Below are 26,578 nucleotides of genomic sequence, written 5' to 3' on the forward strand. Positions count from 1 at the left end.
GGCCTCATCAGTGCTGAGTGGAGGGGAAAGCTCACTTCCCTTCATCTGCTGGAAGGACAACTGCTAATGCAGCCCAAGGTACCATTAGCCTTCTTCCCATTTGGGCATATGGCTAGTTCATGTTCAACTTGGTGTCTACTAGGACCTCCAGCTGTTTGTCCCCCAGCCTGTACTGCTGCCTGGGGCTGTTCCTCCCAAGGTGCAGCATTTCTCCAGCCTGGCTAGGTTTGTCTGGATGCCAGATCAGCCCTCTGGCATATCAGCCTCTCCTCCCAGTTTGGCGTCATCTACAAATATGCTGAAGGTACGCTTTCCCCATCACTCAGACGATACATGATACATGATGCTCTTCTCTTTGCAGCTGTCCTAGATCCCTCCATAAGGCCATGGACTACATAAACTGAATAATGCTTCTGTGCTACATTTCCAAAAATGTATGTGTGTACATGTCCTCTCTGTCATCCATCTAACTCCTCTGACACTACAGCTAGAGAAATTTGTGAAAGAGTAATAACATCAAACAGCAGTAGGAATGTTTGGATTCCAAATGCAATTCAACTGCACTGTGATACAGACACTTCTCAGTAATGTATTTCTATAAATTCAACTGTATAGGTTCTTTAACACCTTTAATGCCCTTGTTTACTTTCTGCTTTATTGACAGCCTGAGAGAAGTTGAACAGCACTAAGCCTTTCCTTGCCTCAGAGGAGAAAACACCAATAGATATGTCTCGACAGCAGAATAGATGTACTCTCCAGCATGTTGCAGTCCTGCTCCTTCAGTTACTTACCATCAGCTCCTTATTCCCAATTAAGATGATAATCCTCACATTGCTATAACATAGAAGCACTACCACCAAAGTGGCTTGTAAGTCATCTGCCTGAGATTTGCATGAGGAAAGGAGAGGCAGACCTTTTACAAAGCACACCACTAACATGGGTAAAGTCCTATCCAGTCCCATTATTGCAAGTAAAGATGCAGAAGGAAAAGGTTTTCTGTCTTCCTGGTGCTACAGTGGCCAGCACAGATTTCCACTATAAACCCCAAGTAGCTTTTCTTAACAAGGAGCAGTCCTCAGCCACTGTGTCAGATGCATATTACATGCATATACATCCCTAGCCCACTCCAGGGTAGGTTTCTTTTTGATTGCTTTCTAGGCCCGTGATACAAAGGTAAACAGGGGCATACAGATTTGACTGCTGTATACCATCAGATGAAGGCATGGGCTTCTTCAGTATTAATTCCATCTTGATCTGGATTGAATACAGCCCAAAATGGATGCATTTGAAATCATTACTTCCAAAGTGCTCGAGGGTAGAGCGATACCAATTAAAAAGTTCCAAAGGGCTTGGGAAATTATGAAATGTAAAACAGCAGTGAATGAGTAACTTGCTGACCCAGCCTAATAAACTAGTTTCTTTGATGGATGATAAAAGAACCTTGAGGAACAGTGGTTTTAACTGCTCACAAGTTTTTATGATAACTAATTTAGCTACTATCTCTGCTATTTCATTCTGACCCAATTACCAAAGGATCTTGCACGTGGCCTTCTGCACTTCCACAATAGATAAAGCACCTTAAAGTCTTTTTCAAACTTTGAAAATGTACATGGCTGCTTTCAATTAACTCAGGGGGAAAATGCATCATGAAGAACAAGTGCTTTATGTAAGTAATGCTACCAGTCAATTTAGGAATGTTTAATTTTTTATTTTTTAAATTGAGTCAGTATATCAGTTTGAAGCCTGGAGCCTGAAGCAACTCTTTTGAGTAGTGTCATGTCTTGGATTTCTATACAGTTGATGTAAAAAAAAAGAGCCTCAACTTTTACAGCATTAAATACTGGGACTACACCCACATGAACAAAACTGCTTAACAAGATAGATAGACTTACTGTAATCAGAAATACAATTATTTCCTCAGATGTTATAATTCATTCTTTGCAAGTAACTGCCTAAATATTAAATGATTCACCTAATTTCTGCAAATCCATACTTAAGTAGTCATTTTCATATTATGCTTTGACACTTACTTGTTTGCTTGCATTCACTGTATGATCTGCCTCTTAATTTGTATATTTTTAATGGCTGGGATTGTCTCAATTCTGCTTAGAACTGTTATGATCCAGTTGTATTTGAAACTGTTTATTACCATCCAAATAATAACTGTCTGAAGCACTTAGCAGTTTTCTTTTCCTTCAGAGATGTTAATATTAAAATAGACTCTCTTCCCAGATCTGCATGTTCTCTTTTCATTGGCCTTTATAAAAACCACAAACCCTCAAAATTCTAACTTTTCCTGAAAAGAAATACTGCTAGTTTTAATTCATTTTTGTCTGAGTTCCCTTCCCCACTATGACTTGTAGTTAAAAGTAGAACTAACCAAAACAAATAATCACATTCCAATGTGGTTTTTCTTTTCTTTTAAATTGCATTTTACAATATGTGCATGCATGAATGCCATTAGTTTTTCAAGGTTATCTTGGGTTTTGTATATTTAAGTTGGTGTGCCTGTGCAGTGCAACAGTGTAACTCCACAGAATCATCTATTTTCAGAAAAGGATAATGATACCACAACAATTCCTCCCGGGTAAGTATCACTGCTTGATGCAGCTGAATGGTGGGAAGCATACAAATAACTGAGCTACTCTGTGCTACTTTCTTGGCTGCATTAAGCTTTCTAAGTTAGAGACCAAAGTTACAAGAGAGGAAAGTAGTGTGCTGGTAATGGCTTGATTTTATTCTTGCATTTTCTTCGGAGCTTTGTAACACATTTTTTTATCTTGTACATAGCAATTCTCTCTGCTCAGGTCTCAGTGCCCAGAGTCCACTAATGTCTCCCACATCATATGGTGGAGTGTCATCTCTTGCAGAAACATGAGTGGGACAGAAAACCAAGATTTTACTGGTATTTCCACATGGCAGAAGAGTCTCCAGCATGCCGCATCATGTGAAAATTCTAAAAATTGTAGCAGTAGGTTTGGTGGGGTTTTTTCCTGATTCTGGAACAACAATTGGGTAATTGCACAATTTTAATCTCGTATCAAGGAAAAGTACACTGCAGAGGTGCTGTGAATTCTAAACTCATATTGGTTGTTCAGGTAGATATACCTGCACATTCACATTTTTAATCATTATCAAAAGTTATTTAAAAATTCCATTATTTAAAACTAAAACATAAACCACAAAACATTGCATTACAGACTGTGATTTAGTGAACAAAAAAAAAATCAAAATGCTCTCATAAAGCACTTTGAGAACTAAAGTTGAAAACTGCAGTGTGAGAGCCAGGGTGTACTGCCTGCAAACCATCTCAGTGAAGATTGCCATTAGCTGATGTCATGACCAGCCTGACCAAAATAATGACCTGAAGGCAGATGGATGCTTGCTCCCTGATTTATAGCACACTAAGACTTAGCACTCAAAACTGTATCATCCTTGTCTTGGCATATTTAGCAGCCATTACATACCAGAACCTCTCCTAGTCCAGTCCTTGGCACAAGGTTGTGAATGTGACAAGCTTTATCCTGAAATGTGTCCCTGCTGTTGGCCATCACAGGTCTGGAGAAATTTATAGTACTTACAAGATACATGTGTATAGTTATAGGTGAGATAGGACAGATTTACTGTCAGCCCCCTGCAGTTAAGTTAGACACATTCTGTCTCTTTTGCAGAGTGACATAGATACAGCTGGCCCTGGTGTCACGCATGACAAACAGGTGGCCCTGCAGAGACCATGGCCAGCCTGCCTCCTGTGGAACTCAAGTCTCCTCCACCATGAAGTTCCATAATGCATTCTGCTCTTTTGCTCTCCTTTTCCCATCCTCACAGATTGCAGCCTGTCTGGACGTGTTTCTGCAGCAAAACTGGCATGAAGACTGAGCAAGGTGCCAAGCAAGGTCCTTTAAACAGGCAGTGTGACTGAGTCACAGACTAAGCAGCCCAGATTAGGGCAGGGCAACATTTTAAAGCATCTTGGGCACCCCTGAAGGCTTGTGGATTTGTATTCTGTATGTGAATACATCCTGTAACATTCTCAAGCTTTCATGCAGCACAGCTCAGTTGTATCTTTTTGATGGCCAAATCTACTGCCAGTATAAAACTCTGCTACTTTTTGAGAGATTACTACACAAGATAAATTTGGAGCTAGCTCATCTTTTAAATGATGATCTGTCCTTCCCTTTACTCCATGAAGCTAGAAGAAGTGGAACGAACTTGCAAGTTAGGTATAGCAAACATAAATCAAAGGAAATAAAAATCAAGAGGAAAGGAGTGGCCTTATTATCAGAGCCCAGGGTTAGGAAATCTCAAATCTCAAGGCTTCCTGAAAAAAATGTCTTTTCTTGCATGGGGCTCACAGGGGAGGTTGTTCTTAACCACTCTGCACAGCACCTGCATTTACCTTTCTGACACTCACAACTCGTTTCACTCATGTTACTCCTTGTAATAGGGAGTTTTTAACTGTGTGAGCCTCTGTTTGAATGAGGACAGAGTTTCTTGGTATAAACAAGCTGCATTTCTATACTGAAAAGAATAATTTAATTCAAGAGCACTTGGTCTTGCAGTCTTCTCCCATGGGACGCAAGTGTGAGAAAGACTATCCCTTACAAACTGTGTGGAGGACACACTACTCAGGGGGAAGGTCAGGTTGTGGAGACAGATTTCTCTTCAGATTAAGGGTATCTACTGGCAGAATAACATGTTTTGACACATGAGGAAGGTACCTACCCTTCCAGGCAAGTATTAATTTGCAGTTTGCAACAGGCCAGGAGAACTTCAGATAGCAGCCGCAGTAAAAATGTAAAATGTTTTAAACAAACTGCAATCTTGTTATCCTGAACAGAGGCTAAGTCATAAACTAAAACTACTACTTGGCAGGGGTGTGTGGGAAAAGGGGGAAATCCTCACATTTTTCATTTACAGACTGACAGAAAGGGCAAGATAGGAAGGCACCAGAGCAGGTCATCTGGTCCAACCTCCATGCTCAAACAGGGCTATCCTGCTGCACCTTGAGGGTGTGAAAAATGAGGTTCACTCTCCTGGTAAAATTTAAAAGTTCAATAAAGGACAATATGAGACAAAGATAATAAAGCAATGTTTAGTGGCCAGGTGCTTGGCACTCCTCCAAGAGCACACCTGCTATTTTGGAGACACCCTTTACATACCTCTTCTATTACATCAGCCTATTGCATATTCAGACAATTATGTATATTTAAATTTTTCCCCAAACTAGTTTACATGTTCCAAGAACTGTTTAGCATGGCTCCTCCTCGAGCCTGCCTTTTTAGAGCATACACATTAATTGACTATGGTTTTAGTCTGTTCTTATTACCACCTCCAGCTTGAGTAATAAAATAAAAAATTTTATTATTTTGAGCTCCAAAATAATGATGTACTGTTACTACAAACAGTAAATGCTGATCATTGGCATATCAGTAGCAGGGTTCTTCATCATACATTCATTGGATGTTACCCCAAACAAGCAGGCAGTTCAATTACCACAAGCATAACTATATTACCTATTTCACTACTATATCTAAACATAAATAAAAAACAATATCTTTATAGCAAAGTTACTTTAACATTATACGTATACCATCCATTTTAATACTTGTGAAAAGCCAATATTATAATATGTATTTATAACAAGGGGAGACCTCATCACAGTTTATAACTTCTCACATGGTGGAGGAGCAATGACCTCTTTTCTCTAGCAGCCAATGACACGACCGGAGTGAATGGCCTTTAGTTATGTCAGGGCGGGTTTAGGCTGTGTATCACAAAAGGGTTTTTCACCCAGAGGATGGTCAGGCACTAGGACGGGCTCCCCAGGGAAGTGCTCACAGCACCTAGCCAGGCAGAAGCATTTGGACAACGCTCCCAGGCACATGATGTAATTGTTGGGGCTGTCCTTTGCAGGGTCAAGAGCTGAACTTGATTATCGTTGTGGGTCATTTCCAACTTAAAGAGTATTCCGTGATCCTGAAAAATTGCATCCAGGTGGTTCTCTTTGCTGTGCAGACACCTGTGCAGATATGAAAAGCACAGCAGGGACAATGTGTTTTTAAAGGCACTGAAGGTGCCAGCGCGACGCGCGCGCGGTCTGCGTGTGTCCACGTCTGCCTGTTCATTCCGGCATGTCACCATGCAAGGACCACCACAGCAGGAGGTGACTGGTGACCAAGGCCGCCCGACCCTGAAGCACCCTGAAAGGCCAGACGAGGGCCACGGGCAGGCTGCTGGCGGGCTCCATGTCCCAGCCCGCTCGGCGGGAAGCGAACACCCCTCAGGCTGCACGCGGCCGGGCGCCAAACGCTCGCTATGAGGGAAGCACGGGCCCCGCGCATGCGCAGCCACCGCTCCGCGGCCGCGGCCAGGGAGGGGAGGGACGGGACGGGCGGGGGAGCGGGCGCGCGCCGCCGCTGCGCCTGCGCGGGCGGTTCCGGGGCGGGCGGAGCGGGGCCGAGCGGAGCCGTGGGTGGCCGCGGCCGTGCCCGGCGCTCTGCGTGCCGCTGCCGCGGGGCATGGTGAGCAAGGGGCCGCTGCTGCGCCTGCTGACCGCCATCAACCGCAGGAGGATGAAGCTGCTCATGGGGCTCGCCTTCGTCGCCTACGTCGCCTGTGAGTGAGCGGGGGTGGGGGCGGATCTAGCCATTCGTTGCCCGCTGGCACGGCGCCCCCCGTGCCCTCTCCCCGCCGTGGGGGAGAGGAGGAGAAGGAGGAGGAAGATGTGGCGGCGGCGCCTCCCGTACCCCGTTGCGCTGCCCGGTTGCGGGCGCGCCGCAGCGCGGCTGCTCCGGCCCTGGCGGGGCAGGGGCTCCCCCGGCTCCGGGCGGCGGGGCTCAGGGTTCCCCCTTTCCCTGCCCGGCCGAAACTTTCCCGAGTGCGGTGGGCGGCCGTGCCGGGCGTCCCCCGGCCGTCGTCGCTCCCCTGCCCCATCCCGAGAGCTTGCGGGGAGCGCTGCGGGCGGGACGTGGCTCAGAGTGTTTCCGCGGCTGCTCTTTTTCTCAGACCGCGCTTTGTCCGCCCCGATCGTCACCTGGTAGCGGTGAGCAGCCCTCAGGGAAGTTTTTCCAGGGTAGGCCTCGAGTCTGGTTTTTGTAAAATCTCCCAAGTCCTTGGGGGGCTAAATAAATGTTTGTTTATTAACTCAGCGCGTAGCTAGAGCCTTAAGAGCCTGGAGAGAGGCACAGAGGTACTTGAGAAAATCTTAGAATAGCCAGTGACGGGGATGTTTACGACTTCACTTACTAGGAGTGAGTCAGATAGATTTAAAATGGATTTAAAACGTTGACCTGTCAGCTCAAGCTGTTCTCTTGGTTTTTCTGTTGCAATTTTAATTTATTTTAGCCTGTTTCGTTTTCAGACTCAAGTAGATTTTGTGTGGACAGCATGATGCCTTGTCAGTTTAGGTAGGGAAAAAGCTATCCTCTTGATGCTTGAAGGCACATACATATAGGTGAGTGTGTGTATCACCGTTCAGATCCACCCTTTGGATTTGGGAAGATGGAGAGGTACAACACAAGTAATTTGTCAGAGGGGTGGTGTGTCCTATCACAGAAACACATCAGTTCCCTTCATTACCATATGTTAATATCTTTACTAGACCTCACTATTTAGGTACTTCTGTTACCGTTTGTGTTTCAGCTCTGACTTTCAGGACAGTTGTTTATCCAAGTGACTTCAGACCCCTTGCATCCTGACAGCTTAATGTCAGTTCTTATTTTGAAAGGCTTACATATTTTGCTAAAAGTGATAGTTTTCAAAATGAAAGTTAAGATAGGCTGCTGTGGAAGCTGGATTTGCGTGACATTTGATGTGGTCACTGGGACCTATCTATTGGTTATATTCTGTGGACAGTAATTGATGTTTGCTTTCTAACTTTGTGAGTAAAAGTTAGCCTTAAGGAGACGCCTTCTGACTGCTTGTTTTTTTTAATTCAGAAAAAAAGTGGAGGAGGACAGGGACTGCAGGTCAGTGTGGCAAAAAAAGTGACTTGAAAAGGGAATAAGTTGGTGTCTGATAGAAACGTGATTTTGTGAATCTAACATGCCGTGCTTTCCCATCTTTTGACTAGAGACCAAAAGTAGTAGAATCGTTAGGTGTCAACTACATAGTATGGTACGGTAGCAGATGCCACTGGTCTGTCACATTCTAGAGAGAATATTTTTTGTTTGCTTTTCTCAGAAGTAATTATTTATGATCCCATTCACCTACCCTAAAAGGGTACTTCTCACAGTGTTAACGGAATCATCACTACGCTCTACTTTCAGGCAGATAATGCCCAACTGAAATAGCAGAGAATCTGAGAAAACTGAGCTGCTGGTGTAGGTGTATGTGCTGGCACTTCTTACATTCCTTCTTTCTGAAGGACTCTCCAAATGACTAAGTGTTTTTAGGCTGTGCGCCTCCTTTCCATGAATTTCCATTCAGTATTAGGGTATGGGCATTCAGACTTGGAGCACATTTTACAGGGAATTAAATAGTTGGCAAGTACTTTTTTTTTTTTTTTTTTTTTTTTTGTGAACTGAAGGATAGGACTTTTTTTAATAGTGCTGTTTTGTCAGCCTGTGTGTGAAACCCTGAGTAAATGTTTTCGGAGTATAATTTAGAAAAATGTCTTATTTCACAGAAATCTTTTGGCTTTGAATGCAAATTTATTAGAAAGGTGCCTGAAGAACTTCTCTGTGCAAGTTTGCAAGCTAGAGAAAGAACTTGGTATACAGTGGAAAGGCCATGAGCTATTTCACTCTCAAGTCACTGAGTGGCTCTCTCAGTAGTTTCTGGGCTGGGTATCAGGAGTGGCTGGGCTGTCTTGGGTATCTCTGCTCCACATCCATACAGTGACTGAAATTTCTTTGCTGTGTGCCAGATGAAGGAACTGGTCTGGACTGAGATCACCATGTTTTGAGTTATCTGTTTGACAGTGTGAGTATTCCACAGCTGTTTTGGACCAGCTTGAGAAGGTGGTGCACAGTGGTAAAATGGGATAAAAGCTGGCAGTGCTGCTGGCAGTATTGCCATCACATGCTTTGCAGGTTTGCAATTAGGAGGATATCTCCTAAGGAGTCCTGTTTACTTTGGTTGAAGTGTGGCCATGATATGGGAGATACACTGTTAAGATTGTGTTAAAGATCCCTGGAACTCCTGTATGGACTTTATTCGGTTCCCTAGCAGCACTTAGAACCTGAAAGATCCTTACTGTGGATTTGAATTAAGGTAGTGTTTGATGCCTCGTTTCTGTAAATCTAATTTATATTAATTTAAAAAATCATTCACTTGAAATATTGTTCTGTGCATGGTTTGTATGTATAAAAATAGAAGTCAAAAGGAGCATTTTTGTGCAGCAAGCAATTAAAAGCTGTTGTTTCCTGGGAAAAGGAAGTGAATAAAGTTGAACATTTACCTTTTCTCTAGGCCCTGGGTGAAAGGGGTGATGTTGTTCCCCACTACCCAGGTAGTGAATTTGGAGATACTGCAGCTAGCAAGACTGAATCAGTCTGTAATATGTCAGACTGCTACTTTTTTTTTTTCTAATACTCCTCATAATTAGCTTAGTTGACTCACCTTCAGTGCTGTCTTCTTTGAACATTGCATGACTATACTGTGCTACAAAAAATGGGAAACCTTGCCCAGAGGTTGAATTTGCATTGCCCTTTCAAAGAGCCAAAGTCTTCTGCTCCAGCTTTCCTCTGATTTAACCTCCAGCAAAATAGTGCAGGAGTGCTAATGCTAACCAAAATGGGATGGAGGGGTGTGTGGAGGTGGACTGAAACAAATTCTTTCAGGCATGAGCTCCACGTACATAATCTTGAAGCTGTTGTGAATCCACAGCTTCAGAACATGAGGTGATTAAGCAGAGGTGAAGTGGGTTTAAATGTTGTCTGTAATGAGAAATGCAGACAGATCCTAAAAGAGCAGTCAATTAAATCTATAATGTTAAAAAACTTCAGTGTCACCACAATATGAATAACTTATATGCAGGCTGAGAATTTTCTTCTGTTTTTAAAATCCCCATCTGTGTGTTGGAATGTTAAGATACATCTTAAACTTGCTCCCTTGGAAGTTTTAAATGTTTATTCGGCTTTATATGAATATGCAGTCATGCTTCAGCAGTCTCTTTGCAGAATGAGGACCTTATTTAAGTTGCTGGAAATACACTTAGAATCTTGTAGTCAGGCTTTTAAGGCCAGAGCTCATCAGTCTGCATGGTTTGCTTTAATCTTGATGCTACTGTAAATAATCTTCTGATGTCTTGGTATGACAGGGCAGTTGCATGTTCTTAATGAAATAGTTAAGAGCTCTATTTCTGGTAAAGTAGAACAATTCTCTTTACTCATTTGTTGATCAAATGGTTCTCTGGAAGTATATCAGTAGCCTTGTTCCTTTTCCACGGGGAAAATGGAATAGTAGGGTGCTGTCATGAGATCCAAACTTAAGACCTCATTTCCTTTGTAAGATAAATTATAACACAGCTATTAGAACAACTTAAAAATGAAATTTCAAAATAATCTGAGGGAAGTACATCCTGTAGTACAGTGGCTTGACTTCACAGCATTGTTCATTTCCATGGTTGTTATCCTTTGTTTTATAAGATTAGCCGTTTGTTTTTGTCAGATTTTCATCAGCTAGGAAGAATGCAATGTTCTCTTCTCAAAATGTTGAGGTGTGAGTGAGCTTTTCAGTTTTGAACCATACCAGCCCCTTGGATGTTGCTTGTCTTGCATACCTTCAAAACTAAGGTTAAATGCTACTTAATGTTCTGTTTTGATAAGCTTTTACTTCCATTTTTCATAATAGAAAAGCAGTTATCAAGTTGGTCCTGCCCTATTGCTTCAGGATATCTGTCTCAATGTTATTCAGGTCAGAAACCTTCCTTCCCCAGCCATTTTATAACTAGATGTCAGATTTCATTGGCCATGGAAGAGTTAGAAATGGTTGTGTAGGACTTTAGGCTGGCTTGCTTTTTGTGTCAGCTTGTCATGGATTCTCCACCAAAAAAAAATTAAACCCAAAATATTTGCTGGCTGGGTTCACATTCATGGAGTTGCCTATCATTTGTGGGTTTATGCAAGTAAGTTCACTGTTGTAACAGCTTCCAGTTCTCTGCTCATCAGGCTTGCAACTAGCTGCACTCATGTAGCTAATGAAAATTTGTTCATGCTGCAGTTGTTTCTAAGGAGTAGATGGACTATGACTATGCCATTGCATAGCCATGATGTTTTAAAACAATTTTTGGCATCCTGGAGAAATTATCTTACAGTTTCTCTCTTCAGTTAATATTTGTCTTTAATCTATTACCTCCACTTAATATTTGTCTCTTCTGCAGCATGTGCAGGAGACAGCACTGTCATCATTCTACTCAAGGACAAACACTCTTAGAGATTCCACCTTCTTTACCCTCTGTCTTTGCAAAGGCAAATGTTTCTCTAACATTTATATTACTAGCTTCTTTTTCCTAAGGTTAGTTGACCAAAGCAGAATTTGGTTGAAACTGGTAGTTTTCAGCATCTCATTTATCGACTGTAGAGAGAGAGAGGTGGGGGTTATTGCATCAATTTACTTGAAGGGGTTTGTGAAAGGTAGCTGGGGAAAGTGAGTTTGTTTCAGTTAAAGTGCTGACCATTGGAACGTTCTGTGAGTCCACTGAAAACAATCGGAGCCATCAACAGATGGGTCAGTGGAAGAGCAGTGGTAGAGAATGATATGGTGAAGGTGAGAGGCAGGAAGGAATAGTAACAGTGAACAGAACTAGAGAAAAGACTTAATAGAAAATTTCAAGAGAAGTTTCCATCTGGGAAACTAAGAAAAAGTCAGTTATAAAGTGATGATGCTAATTGAGATGTAAGAAAAAGTATCCTTGGCTACCTTCCCATGCAGTATGAAGCTCCATTAACTCTTGTAAAGAAAGAAAATCTGCATAATGTTATATCTTACAGCTGTGGGAGGGCATTGGTTTGCCAAGGTTTAAGTGTTTGTTCTTAAGAGAGGGTGGAGAAATTTCCTGGTGATTGTGTTGTTTTTGTTTTCCCAGTTGATGACTAGCTGAAAGGTTGACATAGAGGCAGTGGTGCTGTCCAAGATAGAAAGACAGCATCTTTTCCTTAGCAAACCCTGCATACTTGTGTCTAGAATACTTCTCATGTAGGAAAAGCTACAGTTCCTACCTGCTGTCTTTGATTTGGGGCAGAACTTTACTGTTGGGCAAGGCATTAGTTCAGGAAATGCAACAAGAAGAAGCATTTGCTGTACAGAGATCTGTGTAGACTTACCAGAGGTGTATTTTTTTTTTTTTTAATCTGTTAGTATTGAGGTTGTTGTATCTTCCCCAAAGGCATAATCATAAACTTCACTCAGGAAGGTGAAAGTTCTTAATACAAAGTTATGTTTAGTAATTTTATGTTGTTATCTCCAGTAATACTGCAACATACTTTCATCAGTAAAATGATTTTCTAAAGCAAATTAACATACTGCTAGAATTACAGATGGAATACAGTTGAGAGGGTTTTTTTAGTCTTACGGGATCTAGACAATAAAAGGCAGTTTGAAATATGTTGGCCAAATCGTAGAATGGTTTGCATTGGATGGGACCCTTAAAGGTCATCTAGTCCAGCCCCCCACTGCCATGGCCAGGGACATCTTTCAGTAGAACAGGTTGCTTAGAGACCTGTCCACATTGTTTCCACGTGTGGGCCATCTACAACTTTTCTGGGCAACCTCTTCTAGTGGCTTTCCTCTCTCATGGGAAAGAATTGCTTCCTCGTGTCTTACTTAAACCTCCTCTCTTTCAGGCTAGCACCATGTCTCTTAAGGGTGCTGCCATCTCTTGAGTAGTCCATCAAAGTCATACCTCTCCAATTTACCCACGAGGTGTTGTGTTGGAAACAATTTTTTATTTTTATTAATAATTTATTTAGTTTCCTAAAGAAAATAATAGTTTTCTTTACATTATTAAACATGTAAAGAAATTAAATAAAAACTTTAATGCAATTGTGTTAAAAAGCATTTTATGATTTCCCTTTACATGCTCCTCCTTTTTGTCAGGTTTGCATCTTGAAACAAAAAACTTATTTCTTTCAGTAGACTGAAGCTGCTGAGTGATTGTTGAGAGTCAGATTTAAGCAAAAAAAACCCAAATCCTCTTTTGAATGCCATTGCATCTCTCTGAAATTGAAAGTTTGACTGAAGCAATTCACTTTCGATGTTCAGAGCATACAAGTGTGCTGTAGAAATTCTGGTTATGACTGTAAATCAATTCATATTATTTCTGCATGCTGTTTCTGTTGATAGTGAAATCTATTTGTAACAAACATCATCTTGTAATCTTTTTATTCTGAGAAGAAGTTTTAAAGGAGGGTGATACAGGGAAAAATTCCTGTGCTTTCAGCTAAATCTATTTAGACAAAAATATGCAAAAGTTTTTTTGACACAATGTCCTGAAAATGCAAACAACAAAGCAGTTGGGAAAGAATATGATTTTAAAAGAGATTGCATCTTGTTTTGGTACAGTTGGATCTCTATGGACATCACACTTTTGCTTTTTAAAACATCCGTTTTAAAATGTATGTGATGCTGAAACTAGTGTTGTCGCTAATAATTTCATATTGAGTGTGTATAACTGTTGAGGGCCTGTGGTAGTCTGTGACTTGATTTTAATGTCATTTAAAGAGACTCAGAGAAGAGAGATAAAGGTACAGATTTCTTTTAGGATTGTGTTTTTTTGTACCTTCAGGTTGTGTGCAGTGCTGTTTATCTGGTTCCCCAGCCTATTGTGGATGAGTTAATTATGGCTTGCAAGGTTCTCTTAGTGTAGTAAACTGTATTTTATGGAACCTGTACAAAAAATGTTATTGCAGATGACAAATTCAAAGGATATTCAGATGAAAACATACATCCTATTTCTATGTTCTGAGGATCTGGAAATTTGCCTGCTATGAAGTGCAGCTGGTCAGAGTTAAAAGTCTGACTATGATATTGACATGTCCATTTAACAGTAGATGCTCAGCAGAACCCCAGCCAAGTGCTTGGGGTTTCTGTTGTATTTTTCAAGTGTGATTCACCAGATTTTGTAGTTTGTGTTGTTGGTTTTGTTTGTTTGTTGGTTGTTTTTTTTACTTGATGTAGGCAGCGTTGGTTTGTATCCAGAGGATAGCTCCTGGACTATTCCTTTACTGACAGTATCCCAGTCGTTGCAGTTCTCTGCATCCAGCATCATTTCAGAACGGGGCTTCTCTAGAAAAACTAAACAAACTTAAATTTTCAGGAATGTAAATATATTCAGTAGGGAAAAAAAAATTCCCCAACACATTCTTTATTCATATATGGCTAATTGCCTTTTAAGATAAGTTTGAGAAGTCTTGAAAACCTGCAACAGTTTTGCTGCAAGGCTGTGCTTGCCAAATAGTTACAGCTTAATCTCAGAGGCTGGGGAAAGAAACAAAAAAGCATTATGGTTTCCTAAAAACCCTAAGCGATTAATATTTAGTCAGATAAAGGTTAATACCTCTTTAATAACAATACTGTGATTAGGGCATTAATATTTTAATAAACAATTTATTTTTTTTTTTAGAAAAGGATCTTTTAGGGAGTTCTTCATCATTTCACTTAAGGCATGTTGCTCTCCTCTGGAAGCCTTCACTTTAAAGTGTAATGTCTGTGGGAATGATTAATGACTAATGTATTTTATTCTTCATGGTACTTGCAATTAATCCTTGCAAAAATGTGACAATAAAAATTATCTCCCTCATTATTTTATGAAAAGGATGCAAAGGGGAGAAAAGAAACACTCAAAACAAATAGTTATAGTCCTAATTTTACTCCTCCTACAGGCCATTAAACCAGGTTATAACAATTCAGGTGGTCTGATCACTTCCCTAATGGCAACTTACTATGACTTTAATCAGTCATTAGGTGAGGTTTACATCAGTCTTTGAAAGAAGAAGTAGAACCTCTGTCTCTTTCTTTTGTAGGTGAGTGTCTTAATTGTTAAGTTACAAGTCATGCTTCTGTCTAGTTGGATGAATCATGAATTCTTCCCTTGCTCAGAGTTCCAGTACGTGGCAGGAAGACTATGTTTATGAATGCTCTCTAGTTGGATGAGTTGGAAGTTCTTCATAGAGTATGTTCTGTGAGGCTGTGGGGGGTGAGGATGTTAAATTTCTACAGTCTGAGAATTGGCACAAGACTATTATCCTGCATTAATATGTTTTCGCTTAAAAGATTTGGCTTTAGACTTGAATTTTCAAAACTGGCTTTTAGAGTGAGGTTCTGGGTTGTGTTAGTGTTTGCTCAAATTTGATCCATTAGGAGTCTCATGCTTTTGAAAGCTGGGTTTGTGTGTAGTGCCCAATTCATGACCTTGCTAATGTGGAAGATTTTTTTAACCATCCATGTTTGTAGCTTTTGTGGCCTGAACTTGATGGGCCTGTCAAGTGCTTTTGCGATTCCTCTAAGGATTTTCATCTTGAATTTAGGCTTGTGATTTTCATTGTTCTGCTTGTGGATTTGGACTGACTTACCTCTGTGTGTCCATCGTTCTTGCCTGAATGTGAAACCAGCCTTGACTGAACCTTTAGGGCAAGGAAATCCTCTGTGAGCCAGTGCTTCTGGTTCTGCTGCTAGGTAAGCCCGTTATATAAACAGCTGTGTATTTGGAAGAGAAACAGCCAAACCTTATTTCCACTCTTGTACAAAAATCTTAGCTGTGATCCCTTCAACCTCAGTGTAAGCTCCATGTGAGCACCAGTAGCCAAAAAGATCATTTTTAGAATTGGGCATTCAGAATCCTTCATGAGGGCAGTCAGTATATTGAAATGAGTTATTGCAACATTTCTCTACATGAGACTTCAGGGTTCTTCAGATCTCTTTCTGTGATAGGTTCTGTGTGGTTAATTTTTTTTATTATTATTATTTTTATTTTATTTTTTTGCAGCGCTACCCAGTATGCTTCGTAAAAGTTTAATGTTAGGTCATGTATTCCTACAGAACTGTGATATCAAAAATAGTGTTTCTGGAAGGATTTGAATGTCTTTTTGAGCTTCTTTTCCCTGCTGGGGACCCTAAGCACACACAAGTCACATGTTTTCTTTAGGAAGCCAGTTCTTTGTTTGCAATGTGGCTTCACTGTCTTTGCAACAGAACTGGGAAGGTGGTATTTGTGTTGCAGCTGGCAACTCATTTTTTTTTTTTTTTTTTCTTCACTCAATTCCTACTTCACCAGCATAAACCCAGATGCTTCCTGCCACTGCATAACTGCGTATATTATTTGTATGGGTTTCTGTAGCCCAGAAAAATAATTCTTTGTCAGTATAGCTCAGTCATGTTTAACTGGAGAATTCTGTACCTGTAACTGCCAGATCATCATCATCGTTCATTGAAAAAAAACAAAGTGGTTTTCCATTAGTGTTACCATACGTAATTCTAAAATCCTAGCCAGAGGGTAAATAACTTGAATTTAACTGTGCTCAACACTGTATCCTGTTTTCACCACATTAAATTTACTTTATCTCATTAACACAAAATCAGGTTAAAATCAGTTGGATTTTATGGATCATTTGTTCCAATGCAATAAACCTTCCCTGTCTTTTCCCCAGAAGATGACAGGTTTTATAGTATCACCACAGATAACTCAGGGCCCTCCTACAACTTATTTCATAGTCTCTCATGGATTCTTATGAGTTACTCGTGAATTACTTAGCAGCACTGAGCACTTAAAAACAGTTCAGTAGCTTTGCCATCCCCTGAAGGCTAGAACAACTGCATTACTGAATCTTCTTTTCTCCCTCCCCACTCCTCCTTCCTGGGAATGTTGAAGTACTCCTAACTGGAAGGTGCCTGTTTTTTAGCAGCTTTGTTTCTGTAACACCTCATTGTGTAACAGTGATGGAAATGTATGTTCAGAGCCTGAAGGTAGAGAAAATACTTTGCTAGACCTTCAATACAGCTTGCAAAATATGTGGACAGTTCGGAAATTTTCTCTTTGTATGGTAATACTGCATATAGGCTACTCCTTAAGACCCAAAGTAATTTGGGTGCTTAGCTTGAGCCTTGTCTCTTAATGAGCAACTCTAGAATGATTTTCTGGAGATGATTGGGGTATATTTTCTGTGTTGCTTGTTTTGCAGAGTCCCTAACATACCTGTGCCATGTTAACCTTGTTTATCTTGATGATGCCAAATTGTCAAGTCTTCTTGGCAGTGTAGCCTGGTTTATGGCTTCTCATTTTTTCACTTTAAACTGCATTCTGTTTCCTAGTTGAAAGTTAAAAGCAAAGTCAGTGTTCTGATAGTCTTCCTATAATCACCTAAACCCGGACCAGTTTCAGAAGATTTTATTTTTTCTAGTAGAAAGTAATGTGGGCAGCTGGATCTTTTTGTGAACATCTGTTGCATCTTTGGTCTTTGATTTTATATTGTGATTTATCTTTCTGTAAAACTTTTTCCATACAAACAGTAATAAATGAGTTTTGCTTGCTTACTGAGGCATTTCAGATTATAAGCTCCTCCCTTAAGATATAAGCTACCTAAGCTTAAGTACCTTTTGTGTCTACATCACAATATGTATGTTTAGACACAATTATATGTGCACACAGTATATTGCTACCTTTAATGCAGGGCTCTTGAAGCACCTCTTTGGAAAGGTTCAGCTCTCACCTGTAGTGGCCAGTCTTTTGTCACTCTGCAATTTCTAATTTCTGTGGTTCAGGTCTACAGGGCTCCTTGCTTGCTCTTATCAGTTTTTTCCCTAATAAACAAGTCAAGTATTCTGGTTTATTTATTCTGTGTGCAGTGACAAATTACAGTTTAGATAATGCTTGTGTATTTTTCCCAGTCTTATGTAATCTCATCAGAATTCCACCCATACTCTGAAACTGTGGTCTAGACACTTATATATGAGGGGCTGTATATGTAACTTACTTAGATAATTTGTGATTAACATAGTAAATATTGTCTTAAATTCATTCTGATGATAATAGGAAAAAATTACCTCAGGTACTATAGTACATATATGTACTAAATGGCATTGTAATGTTTTCTCTCTCTCTTCTTCTTTTCCAGCTGTATGGGGAAACTTTGTCAATATGAGGTAATGTATATAATTTTTGTATTGAATATCCTTAAGTTTAATAAAATTAACTTACCTTTCCCGTCAATATATATAAAATGGGGAGAAAAACAGCAGCTCACACTGTTGTTTGGGTGGTTGCTAATCAGCTGATACAATTTTTTTTTTTAATGTAAAGTGTTCAGTCTCAAAAATGGTTGTATGTTTGGTACAGATCTCACTGAGATTTTACTCACATTTCATCTGCTTTTCTGTGCAGAAATTCCTCTTCTAATTTTGGCCATTTGGTTGGCATACCTAGTTGTATAGGCTTGGATTCTACTTTCCCTCAGCACAGATGTCACTGTATCTCAATGATAATGTGGCCTTAAATGTTGAAGAGCAGCACATTCTCCACTGCTTGCCATTATTATATTTCTGTACCTAGAATTAGAAATGTGCTTTGGAGAGTTTTTCCTCCTCCACAGTTAATTGGTAGAGATTCTGATGGTTAAACTACCGAAAGGCAGAAAATCCTGCATTGTCCCCTAGAATTTTTCCTTTAGAAATAGAAAGACAAACAATATGTATACAAAACATGCAGATTTTCACATTTCTGCTTGTATATGAGTTTGTCCTGCAGGAAAATTCACTGGGAAGACACAGCTGTAAAAGAAATTGAAGAGAATATGGGGACAGCTTGTTCCCTACAGCAAAGTCATTGTGTATACAGGACAAAATATTTTAACATGTTGTTTTGCTAGTAAAGGGTTTTGGTATTCTGTTGCCACTCTTAGCAGTACATAGTGACAAAAGTTTGAGACAAAATAAGAATAATAATTTTCTCTAGGCTCTAATTCACCCAGGACCCCTTACCCTGGGGCATGTTCCTATCCCAAGTGGTCTACTCTACTCCTCTTGGCGTTTCCCACCCTTGATGCAAAGAGTGCTCAGCTGTCAGGCAAACAGCTGCTGGGCTTCTGTGGCTTGCAGATGGATATATCAGTTAGATTGCCATGTTATCATGACCAGCAACTTCGCAGCTGTTACGGGAGCAGCTGAGCATTTCTTTAAAGGACAAGAACCTCAGAGAGGGGTTTGAGGAGGAAGGTGAGTGTGGGATCTAGGATGTTTACTTCCTGATAAGCTGGCCTTACAAATTCTGCCACGACCTGCCTCTGAATGCTTATTTGAGATGTCCTTTATAGAGCTGTTACAGGGGGAAAATTATTTCTGAAGAGCTGATGCTGGTCCTCAGCCAATAAGATTTTGTTAGAATGAAATGCTCATTGAAAAATAGACTGCAGAGTTGCCAGTCATTGAGTTGCAGGATTTGTGAGTAAAAAACAGTAGGAACTATTTTTGAGGGGACTTTTTTAAATTCTGAGGAATTTTCCAAATTTTCCTTGCTGACTTATAAGAGAGGAAAGACTGTCTGTTCCACAGTTGTTCGCAAGGTTTTTTGTAAATTTCTGTTGCTTGGGAAAACATTTTCAAAATCCACCAGGATAGCTTAATATTGCTTCCTTATAGTAAATTCGTTCTACATTAGCTGCAGGGGTTTTATTTGCCACTGGTGTAATAAATGACAACCTGGTTTGAACAGATGGTTCAGGGAATATGTGTCTTACTGTAAGAATTTACTGTATTCTTTAGAGATACAAATGAATCTAGTCATTAAGGTCTTTGCCTCAGTAATAGACTGAGTTGACTTTTTTAAAAAGTGAAAGTTTCACAGTGGGTTATGAAGGGACTCATTGCTTTTACTTCTAACAGTGTGGTGTGTATATATATATATCTGCCTAACAAAGGATCTTCTGTTTCTCTAGGTGTAATGAGTTTAGGTCCCAAGTAAAGGAGCTCTTGTTTGTCACTTGAAAGAACTGTATTTTATGTTGGATACCCATGAATCCTCTAGTATGCAAAAACTTAACTGCTGTGAAATAAATAATACCCCTTTCAGAAGATTTAATTAAAAAAAAAATAAAATACAATAACACAAATGTAAGGAAAATTGCATAACCTTGATACAAGAGGTAGAATTAAAAAATACATATTCTACACTTGTAAAAGTTTACTCAAAAGTGAACATAACTGAGACACTTTACATAATCAGCTAAATAAGACCACACAGATTTGTGCAAGACACCAGTCTTTTAGACAGTATTCTGTTTTCGTAAGTTACTTTGACATATTTTATTCTTGGCCTCATTTCAAATGAGTAACATTTATGTGAGAAGTCACTATTGTCCATCAGGTGGTTGCTGAAGACATGTTTTAGTGCAATTGGGCTTTTTTGCCATGTGTTTGGAAAAGTTAAAAGTCAAAATGAGATACGTTTGCCTAAGGGAAATTGTTTTGTCAGCATATGGTAAGCAGAGACCTCAAAGAAACATTTTGGGCCTTTGCACAGTAAATTTACACTCAAAACCAGTAATCAAACACTTTTCTAAAATGAAGTTAATTTTCTATGTAAAATGAATGTCATTTTTATTGATACTGTTCTTTCCTGTGGTATTGGATCAGTTTCTGCCAAACTGATAGGTTTCGATGGAAATGAGACCATCCTCTTTAATTAATTCCAATAATGTATTTGAAATAATACTAACTCGAGATGCTTTGAGGATGCTGTTTTAATATGATGCAGGTGCAGTGGAGCAGTTATTGCTTAGGTGTGCATTATGTTTTTTCTTTTCTTGCCAACAGGTCTCTTCAAGAAAATGGGGATCAGAAGGTGGAAAGTAGAATAGAGGAGGTTAGTTTGCTAACAGTTGTAATCTGATTTATTTTGAGGACTCCATTTCACTAATTTCATATTGAAGTGTTACATTTAGTTTAATCTCATTACTCTTGATTCTACTAAAACCACAACATTGGATTTGTGTCTGTACAGAAGTTTTTTAACTGTTCTTCGCTCTAGTGGAGTTTCTAACATTGATCTGTGACACCACAGTCTTGAGACTTTCTTGAGAGTGATAGATCTGCTGATACATTTACTGCAGAGACTATGATAGAATCCTCCCAAGAACTGTTCTATTTCTTACTGAAAGGATCTACACAAATTCTTTCCTCTGACTGCCTTACAAAATGTGAGGTATATATAAGGTGCATTACAAATTTGAAGGTACCCAAAACTGCTTTGCTTTGTTCATAACTAATGAACAAACATAGCAATATTTGTGGCTGGGGAGGATATGCAGTATCAGGGCTTTAAGCACAAGTCCTGGCAATTTCTGGAGTAGACTGAACATACTCGTGCTTCTGAACTACTGTATCAACACTTCTGAATTTCCATTTCAGCCTCAATTTGTTGTGAACCGCTGAGAATGTGTGCAACAGATCTTTCTCCAAATGTTTTAGCCTTGAAGTCTAATAACAGTAAAACAAAGTATTAAATAGAGAAGTCCTTGAGGTTGATACCCCGTACCCTTGTGTGGGTGTGTGTTCCTGTACTAGTCTGGTCCGGTCTGCCTAGTGTCTTGTATTCCAGTAGGTTTATATAGCAGTTGTTCCTCTGGACACAGTGAATAGCCCCACTGAAATGGCTTAAAATCAATGGAGAGCTTGTATTCTTAGTTTGTCTTTTGCATACTTCTCTCTGTTTTTTCGGTTGGTTTGTCTTTTTTTTTTTTTTTTAAATCTGCTAAGTGTTGCAACAACCATTGTGAAAATTCCAGTTGTTTAAGAAAGGTGAAATACTTGAAATTCAATGTGTAGATCAGAGTTTCTGTAAGATGTGAGAAGTTGGGCATTTCTGGATCTTATTTTTAAAGTTGCATAATGTCTTACACCATCAGAATAAATACAACTCTTTCAAGAACTACTTGCTGTTCCACAGAGCTAAATATTTAATGAATATAAATGACAACACCATATTATTTCCTCTTAACATGAATATGCAGCTTTATTCATTTTATGAAGCTCCTGAATTGTCTAGCTCTAACAGAAGTATTTGTATAAAACGAATTAATGATGTTTGCTGGTGTGCTGCCACTTAGTACCAGTTAGAACCTCTGACAGCTTTCAACTTAAGTATAGCCCAAGATGGTATATTTTGTGACAAGGCTTTAGTAAACTTAAAAACAAGAGTTCAGGGACTCCTGTTGAAATTCAGCAGGACTGTTAGAGATTTGGGTCCTGTGATAAAGAAACTGAAACTGATGCCAGCTTAAGTGATTCTCTCTTCTAAAGTGATTCTTTTTTCTAAAGCTGTGAAAATGAAAACTGTGTTTTCTAACAGATTTCCTTTGAATATTTTCTTAGGTCTAAATATAACCTCAAATCATGATGTAGAATATATTTAGATATTTAAACATGATTGTCGTGGTGTCTTAAAGGCAAAGCTACCCTATGACAATGATGTACCTTTAAATTTGCATAGCATGTTCTGAGAGAATTACAGTCATTTTCTGGAGCTAATGCTCTTCTCTCTGCATCCTCTGTATGCTTATCTGTTGTCCATTTAAATAGTTGATGTTTAAATTACTGTCCCATTGTTCTGTTGCTGGATGTAGATTAACTTTTACAACCTCAACAAGTCACTCAGGACTTCATTTTGCCAAATAGGAATCATAACATTGGATGTCTTTGTCAAGACTATGGTACTCATAGCCTTGAGTGGTAAACTAAGGGATTTAATTTCACACTTTTCTAGGTGATTTGATTTTTTGGTGGAAAAGGTTCAAGGAATTTTCTACATAAAGGGGGCTTTAAAATGTAAGTTTCTTGGAGTCTCTTCAGTAAAGATCTGCAAAAGAGACTGTTTGCCATGATTTTTGCTCCAAGGTAACTTCCTATGTGCATGTTTTATTCTTCAAAGATTAAATGTTTTTCCTTTATTTCAGGCTGTTGCACCTCTAAGGGAGAAAATCAAAGATCTCGAAAAAAGGTATGTCATCTACTGAATTTAGGAAGCAGCTCAAAGGTACAATTTCTTTTCTGTAGCAGTCAGCTCTGTAGTTGTAGGCTTGAAATAAATTTTGTATATACCTTCAGCACCTTTGATTTGTTAGCATTCAATGCCCTGTCCTCACTTATATGTGATAAGACAGTAATGGTTAAAGCATTCAGGCTGATTTATCCTACTAAATCGAGCTGGGAGTGCTGGACTCTCGTAAAGCTCAAATCCCGTGGAGGAATTTGCTATTTGGAGTCCAGCTGGTGAATTGATTACCATGGTTTATGTCTGCTAGGACGTACTGGTTTAGTCTTCAAGAGACTTAAAGTAAGTTTTACCATATTTTTCCATACTTGTGATCAGTTACTCTGGTTCAGTGATTTGCTTGTGCATCTTAGACTGTGTATGTACTTTGAATGTGCTTGACTGACCTGCTTCTCTCAGGATTTCTAAGGGAATGTGTTATCCCTCACTCTGCCTGTTAGTCTTCGTGTTACATCAGTTCTCTGAGCTGGGTGTCCTCGTGGGCAATATTACATCACAAAATAAGGTCTGGTATGGCAGTGGGAGCTATCAGCTCTGACAGGGACATGGTGCTTTTGCCGGTGGTACTGTTCTCCAGGTGACACTGTTGGTGTCCCAGGCAAAGCAGAGAGTGCTGCATTGCAAAGGTCCAGGTCTGGATTGGTCAGGTGGTACCAGTAAGCCCTCATGGGGTATTGCATACCGGTGGTTGTGTGTCTTCCTCTGGAGAGGGGACAGTACCATTGCTGCTGGCCAGAGGTATGCTTGACACCTGCAGTGCTTTGGTGTTCAGAGTTTTTTCTTGTCAGTGGGCAACTGCCCCTCCTCCTACCCCTCCTGGGCTGTAAGGAAAAAAAAACGAGAAAAAATTTCAGTTCTGTTTTTTACAATTGATTTGAAAGGTTCAGTGACTTGCCACATGCAATTTATTTCAGTGAGAATACTGAGCTGGTTGTTCATCTCTTAATATGCACATAAACTTCATAGGCTGAACTAGGTGTGTATTGGCAACATGAAACAATTTGCAGATTGTGTCACCACCTTGCCAATTACAATATTAAATTAATTTATTTAATCTTTGTTGATAGTCCAGTAAACCTTCAGCTTCCGTTGTGGGTAGTTCAGGTATCTTCTTCTGCCATCCACAGAAGACTTTTGTGGGAAGGTATCCTGATTGGCTCTTTTTTATTTAATAATTGTTGTATTTTTTCAAATGAGCAATGAATTATTGAGTAGAACCATTGAGTTAAAGCTTCTCCCACAAGCCATATAAATACTCTTGCCTTTTCATGTGTATTGGTAAGTCTTGTTTCAGACATCTAGGAAAAAGGAGATAGAATCAAAATATTTTTTACCTCTGTATGACCCAATCTAGAAATCATACAAAAGGGGTGCTCTTATTAGTGTTTTTCAAATAATGTAGCCATTTGCCTCTGATGATTCAGCTGAATGTGGGTTGTTGCAATTAACATATATAAAATTTTATATCTGTGTGAAGTAGCAGTAAATACTCACTGTCAGATGCCTGAAAGCTGATCCTGCTTGCAAAGCTTATTCCAGTGTCAATGATTTCTTACTTCATAAGCTGATATAACCTGAAAACAAGCCGTCTTCATGCTTTTGAGAAGCAGGAAAGACAAGAATTCCTTAATGCTAGTCTCATGACAAGAGATTGTTTAACTGAAGCTAGAGCTGTAAAGTTTTTATTAAGGATTTGCACAGCAAAAGCAGTGCTGTGTAGTCATCAAAGCAAACATTAAGTCAAGATAAACTCCATTTTGTTGCCAAAAGGTCATTATTTGGCTGCCAGACTCTATCCCACTGCCTCTAAACTGTTACTGGTGTAATAGAAGAAGCAAGAATGTTTGTGAGGTCCCTTTGGCAAGCAATATATCTCCAGGCTGGATTACTGCAACCTTAAAATAGTGGTCTTTGGAATGGAGGAGAGAGACTTGCCTTGCATCTAGTTATTTGGCATTTAAACTTATTTTGAACTCCATTAATCTCTTGTTATGACTGAATTTTCCTCTGTGTCTCAGAAGGGATGTGTTTCACGCTTCTGCATTTTGCTTGTGCACTGTTGTCTTTCATTGCTTCAGCATAAATCACAGAAATTGTTAGTGACCTGTTAGTGATGGAAGGCAAGTGTGGGTAGCTTCTTTCTCAGTCTCCACGTGTGGCTAACGTTGGAAGGTTCCATTGCCATATTTCCTCTATCCAGGAAACTGAAAACAGCTTTCATGCTGTGATGAAAATTGGATAAAGTACGGGAGCATCTGTGCTCTGGTGCTGAAGAATTCCTGTTGAGCCAGTACTGCAGGTTAGAAGCAGAGGAGGAGGTGCTCCAAGATCACAGTTGTAGGGTCAATTCAATCAGCAGTTGTTAGTGAGTAGAAGAAAATGTAACTTGGCATTTTTGGCTCCTCATGCTACACCAGGCTAACTCTAGCCTGTGGACTTATTGGAGGAGAAGAGTAACCATAGTTTAATTTTTGTGCAGTGTCATGGTGATATTTAGTTAAGGAAAAACTGAACTATTAAATTGCCAAAAATATGAGGCTAATTACTTGAATGAATAAATAAATTCACACCTTCTAACAGAGGACTTTGTTGCTCTATGCAGAATGCATAACAGGGTGGGAGAGAAGTTCTTCTAAGGCTTGAAACATCAAGAGCTTGAGAGAGCACTTAAGATTCATATGTCACATAATTTTACTTTATGGTGTTTTTGGTGTGATTAAGTTCTTGTAAAGAAGGCACAAAAATTAAATTCCTAGCTTGAAGACCATCAAATAAATGGCAATCTAGTATGTCTAAGAAAATTAAGATTAGTTGTCATACTGAACAAGTTCTGTGGTAGTAATTGTTGAAATATCTTAAAATGTGTGTTTTCAACATTCTGACTGTAAATATTTTATATTTGTTTATATTTGTATATATAGTTTATATTGGTTTTTGTAAAACTTTAAGGAGAATTAAGACTTTTTGTTGTAAGTTTCACATTGAAATTTCAAGGAGAAGTGTTTGAAGTCAATGCAGTAAGTCAACAAAATTTTCTTTGTTCTCAGGAGCTTTTAAGAGGGTAGTTTGTCTTCTATAACTTTAAAAAGAAGGTGTCCAGTCACTGCTTATGTTTTACTGTTTTATTCTCTTGTGATGTCATGCCTGGCAGTAGTTCTGCTCTCAAAAGATAAAAGTCAAATGATGTTTTATTTAAAATCAGGCAGAAATTTTGAAAGCAGTCTTTGCAGATGAATTTTGATACTTCATCATGCATAGGCATTGTCTTGTATTGCCAGTTGACCCAGATTGTTTTTTAGACTAAAGGACTAAATATAGTCTTAGCAGAACTTCCAGAATGGAAGATTTTCACAGTAGTTTCTCACATATCAAAGATGTATATGAAAGAAACGAGGCTGAAACTTATTTAGATTTTCTTCTTTGTTTTGAAATGTTCTGTAGTTTCACCCAGAAATACCCACCAGTGAAATTTTTATCAGAAAAGGATCGTAAAAGAATCCTGGTAAGTTCCTTTACTCAGAGGTTGTTTTGGGGAAATGCCAAAAAATTCTGTGTAATGTAATCTATTTTGTAGGATTAAAGACATGAGAAGGGATG

The 26,578-nt window shown here is 39.3% G+C and overlaps 1 protein-coding gene across 1 annotated transcript in view; it reads left to right on the forward strand.

The window, feature by feature from the left end:
• Nucleotides 1–6,410: 6,410 nt before the first annotated feature.
• The window catches only part of UXS1 (UDP-glucuronate decarboxylase 1), a 56,547-nt gene continuing 36,379 nt past the window's right edge, over nt 6,411–26,578 (forward strand). Inside the window, exons 1-5 of the mRNA XM_086880329.1 lie at nt 6,411–6,618; nt 18,054–18,081; nt 20,746–20,794; nt 22,884–22,927; nt 26,423–26,483. Coding sequence (XP_086736455.1) covers nt 6,522–6,618; nt 18,054–18,081; nt 20,746–20,794; nt 22,884–22,927; nt 26,423–26,483 — 279 coding nt within the window. The 5' untranslated portion in view covers nt 6,411–6,521. The remainder of the gene's footprint in view (nt 6,619–18,053; nt 18,082–20,745; nt 20,795–22,883; nt 22,928–26,422; nt 26,484–26,578) is intronic.

This window comes from Cyanistes caeruleus, chromosome 3 (assembly GCF_971803275.1).
Source record: "Cyanistes caeruleus chromosome 3, bCyaCae1.hap1.1, whole genome shotgun sequence".
In the NCBI taxonomy this organism is placed as follows: Eukaryota; Metazoa; Chordata; class Aves; order Passeriformes; family Paridae; genus Cyanistes; species Cyanistes caeruleus.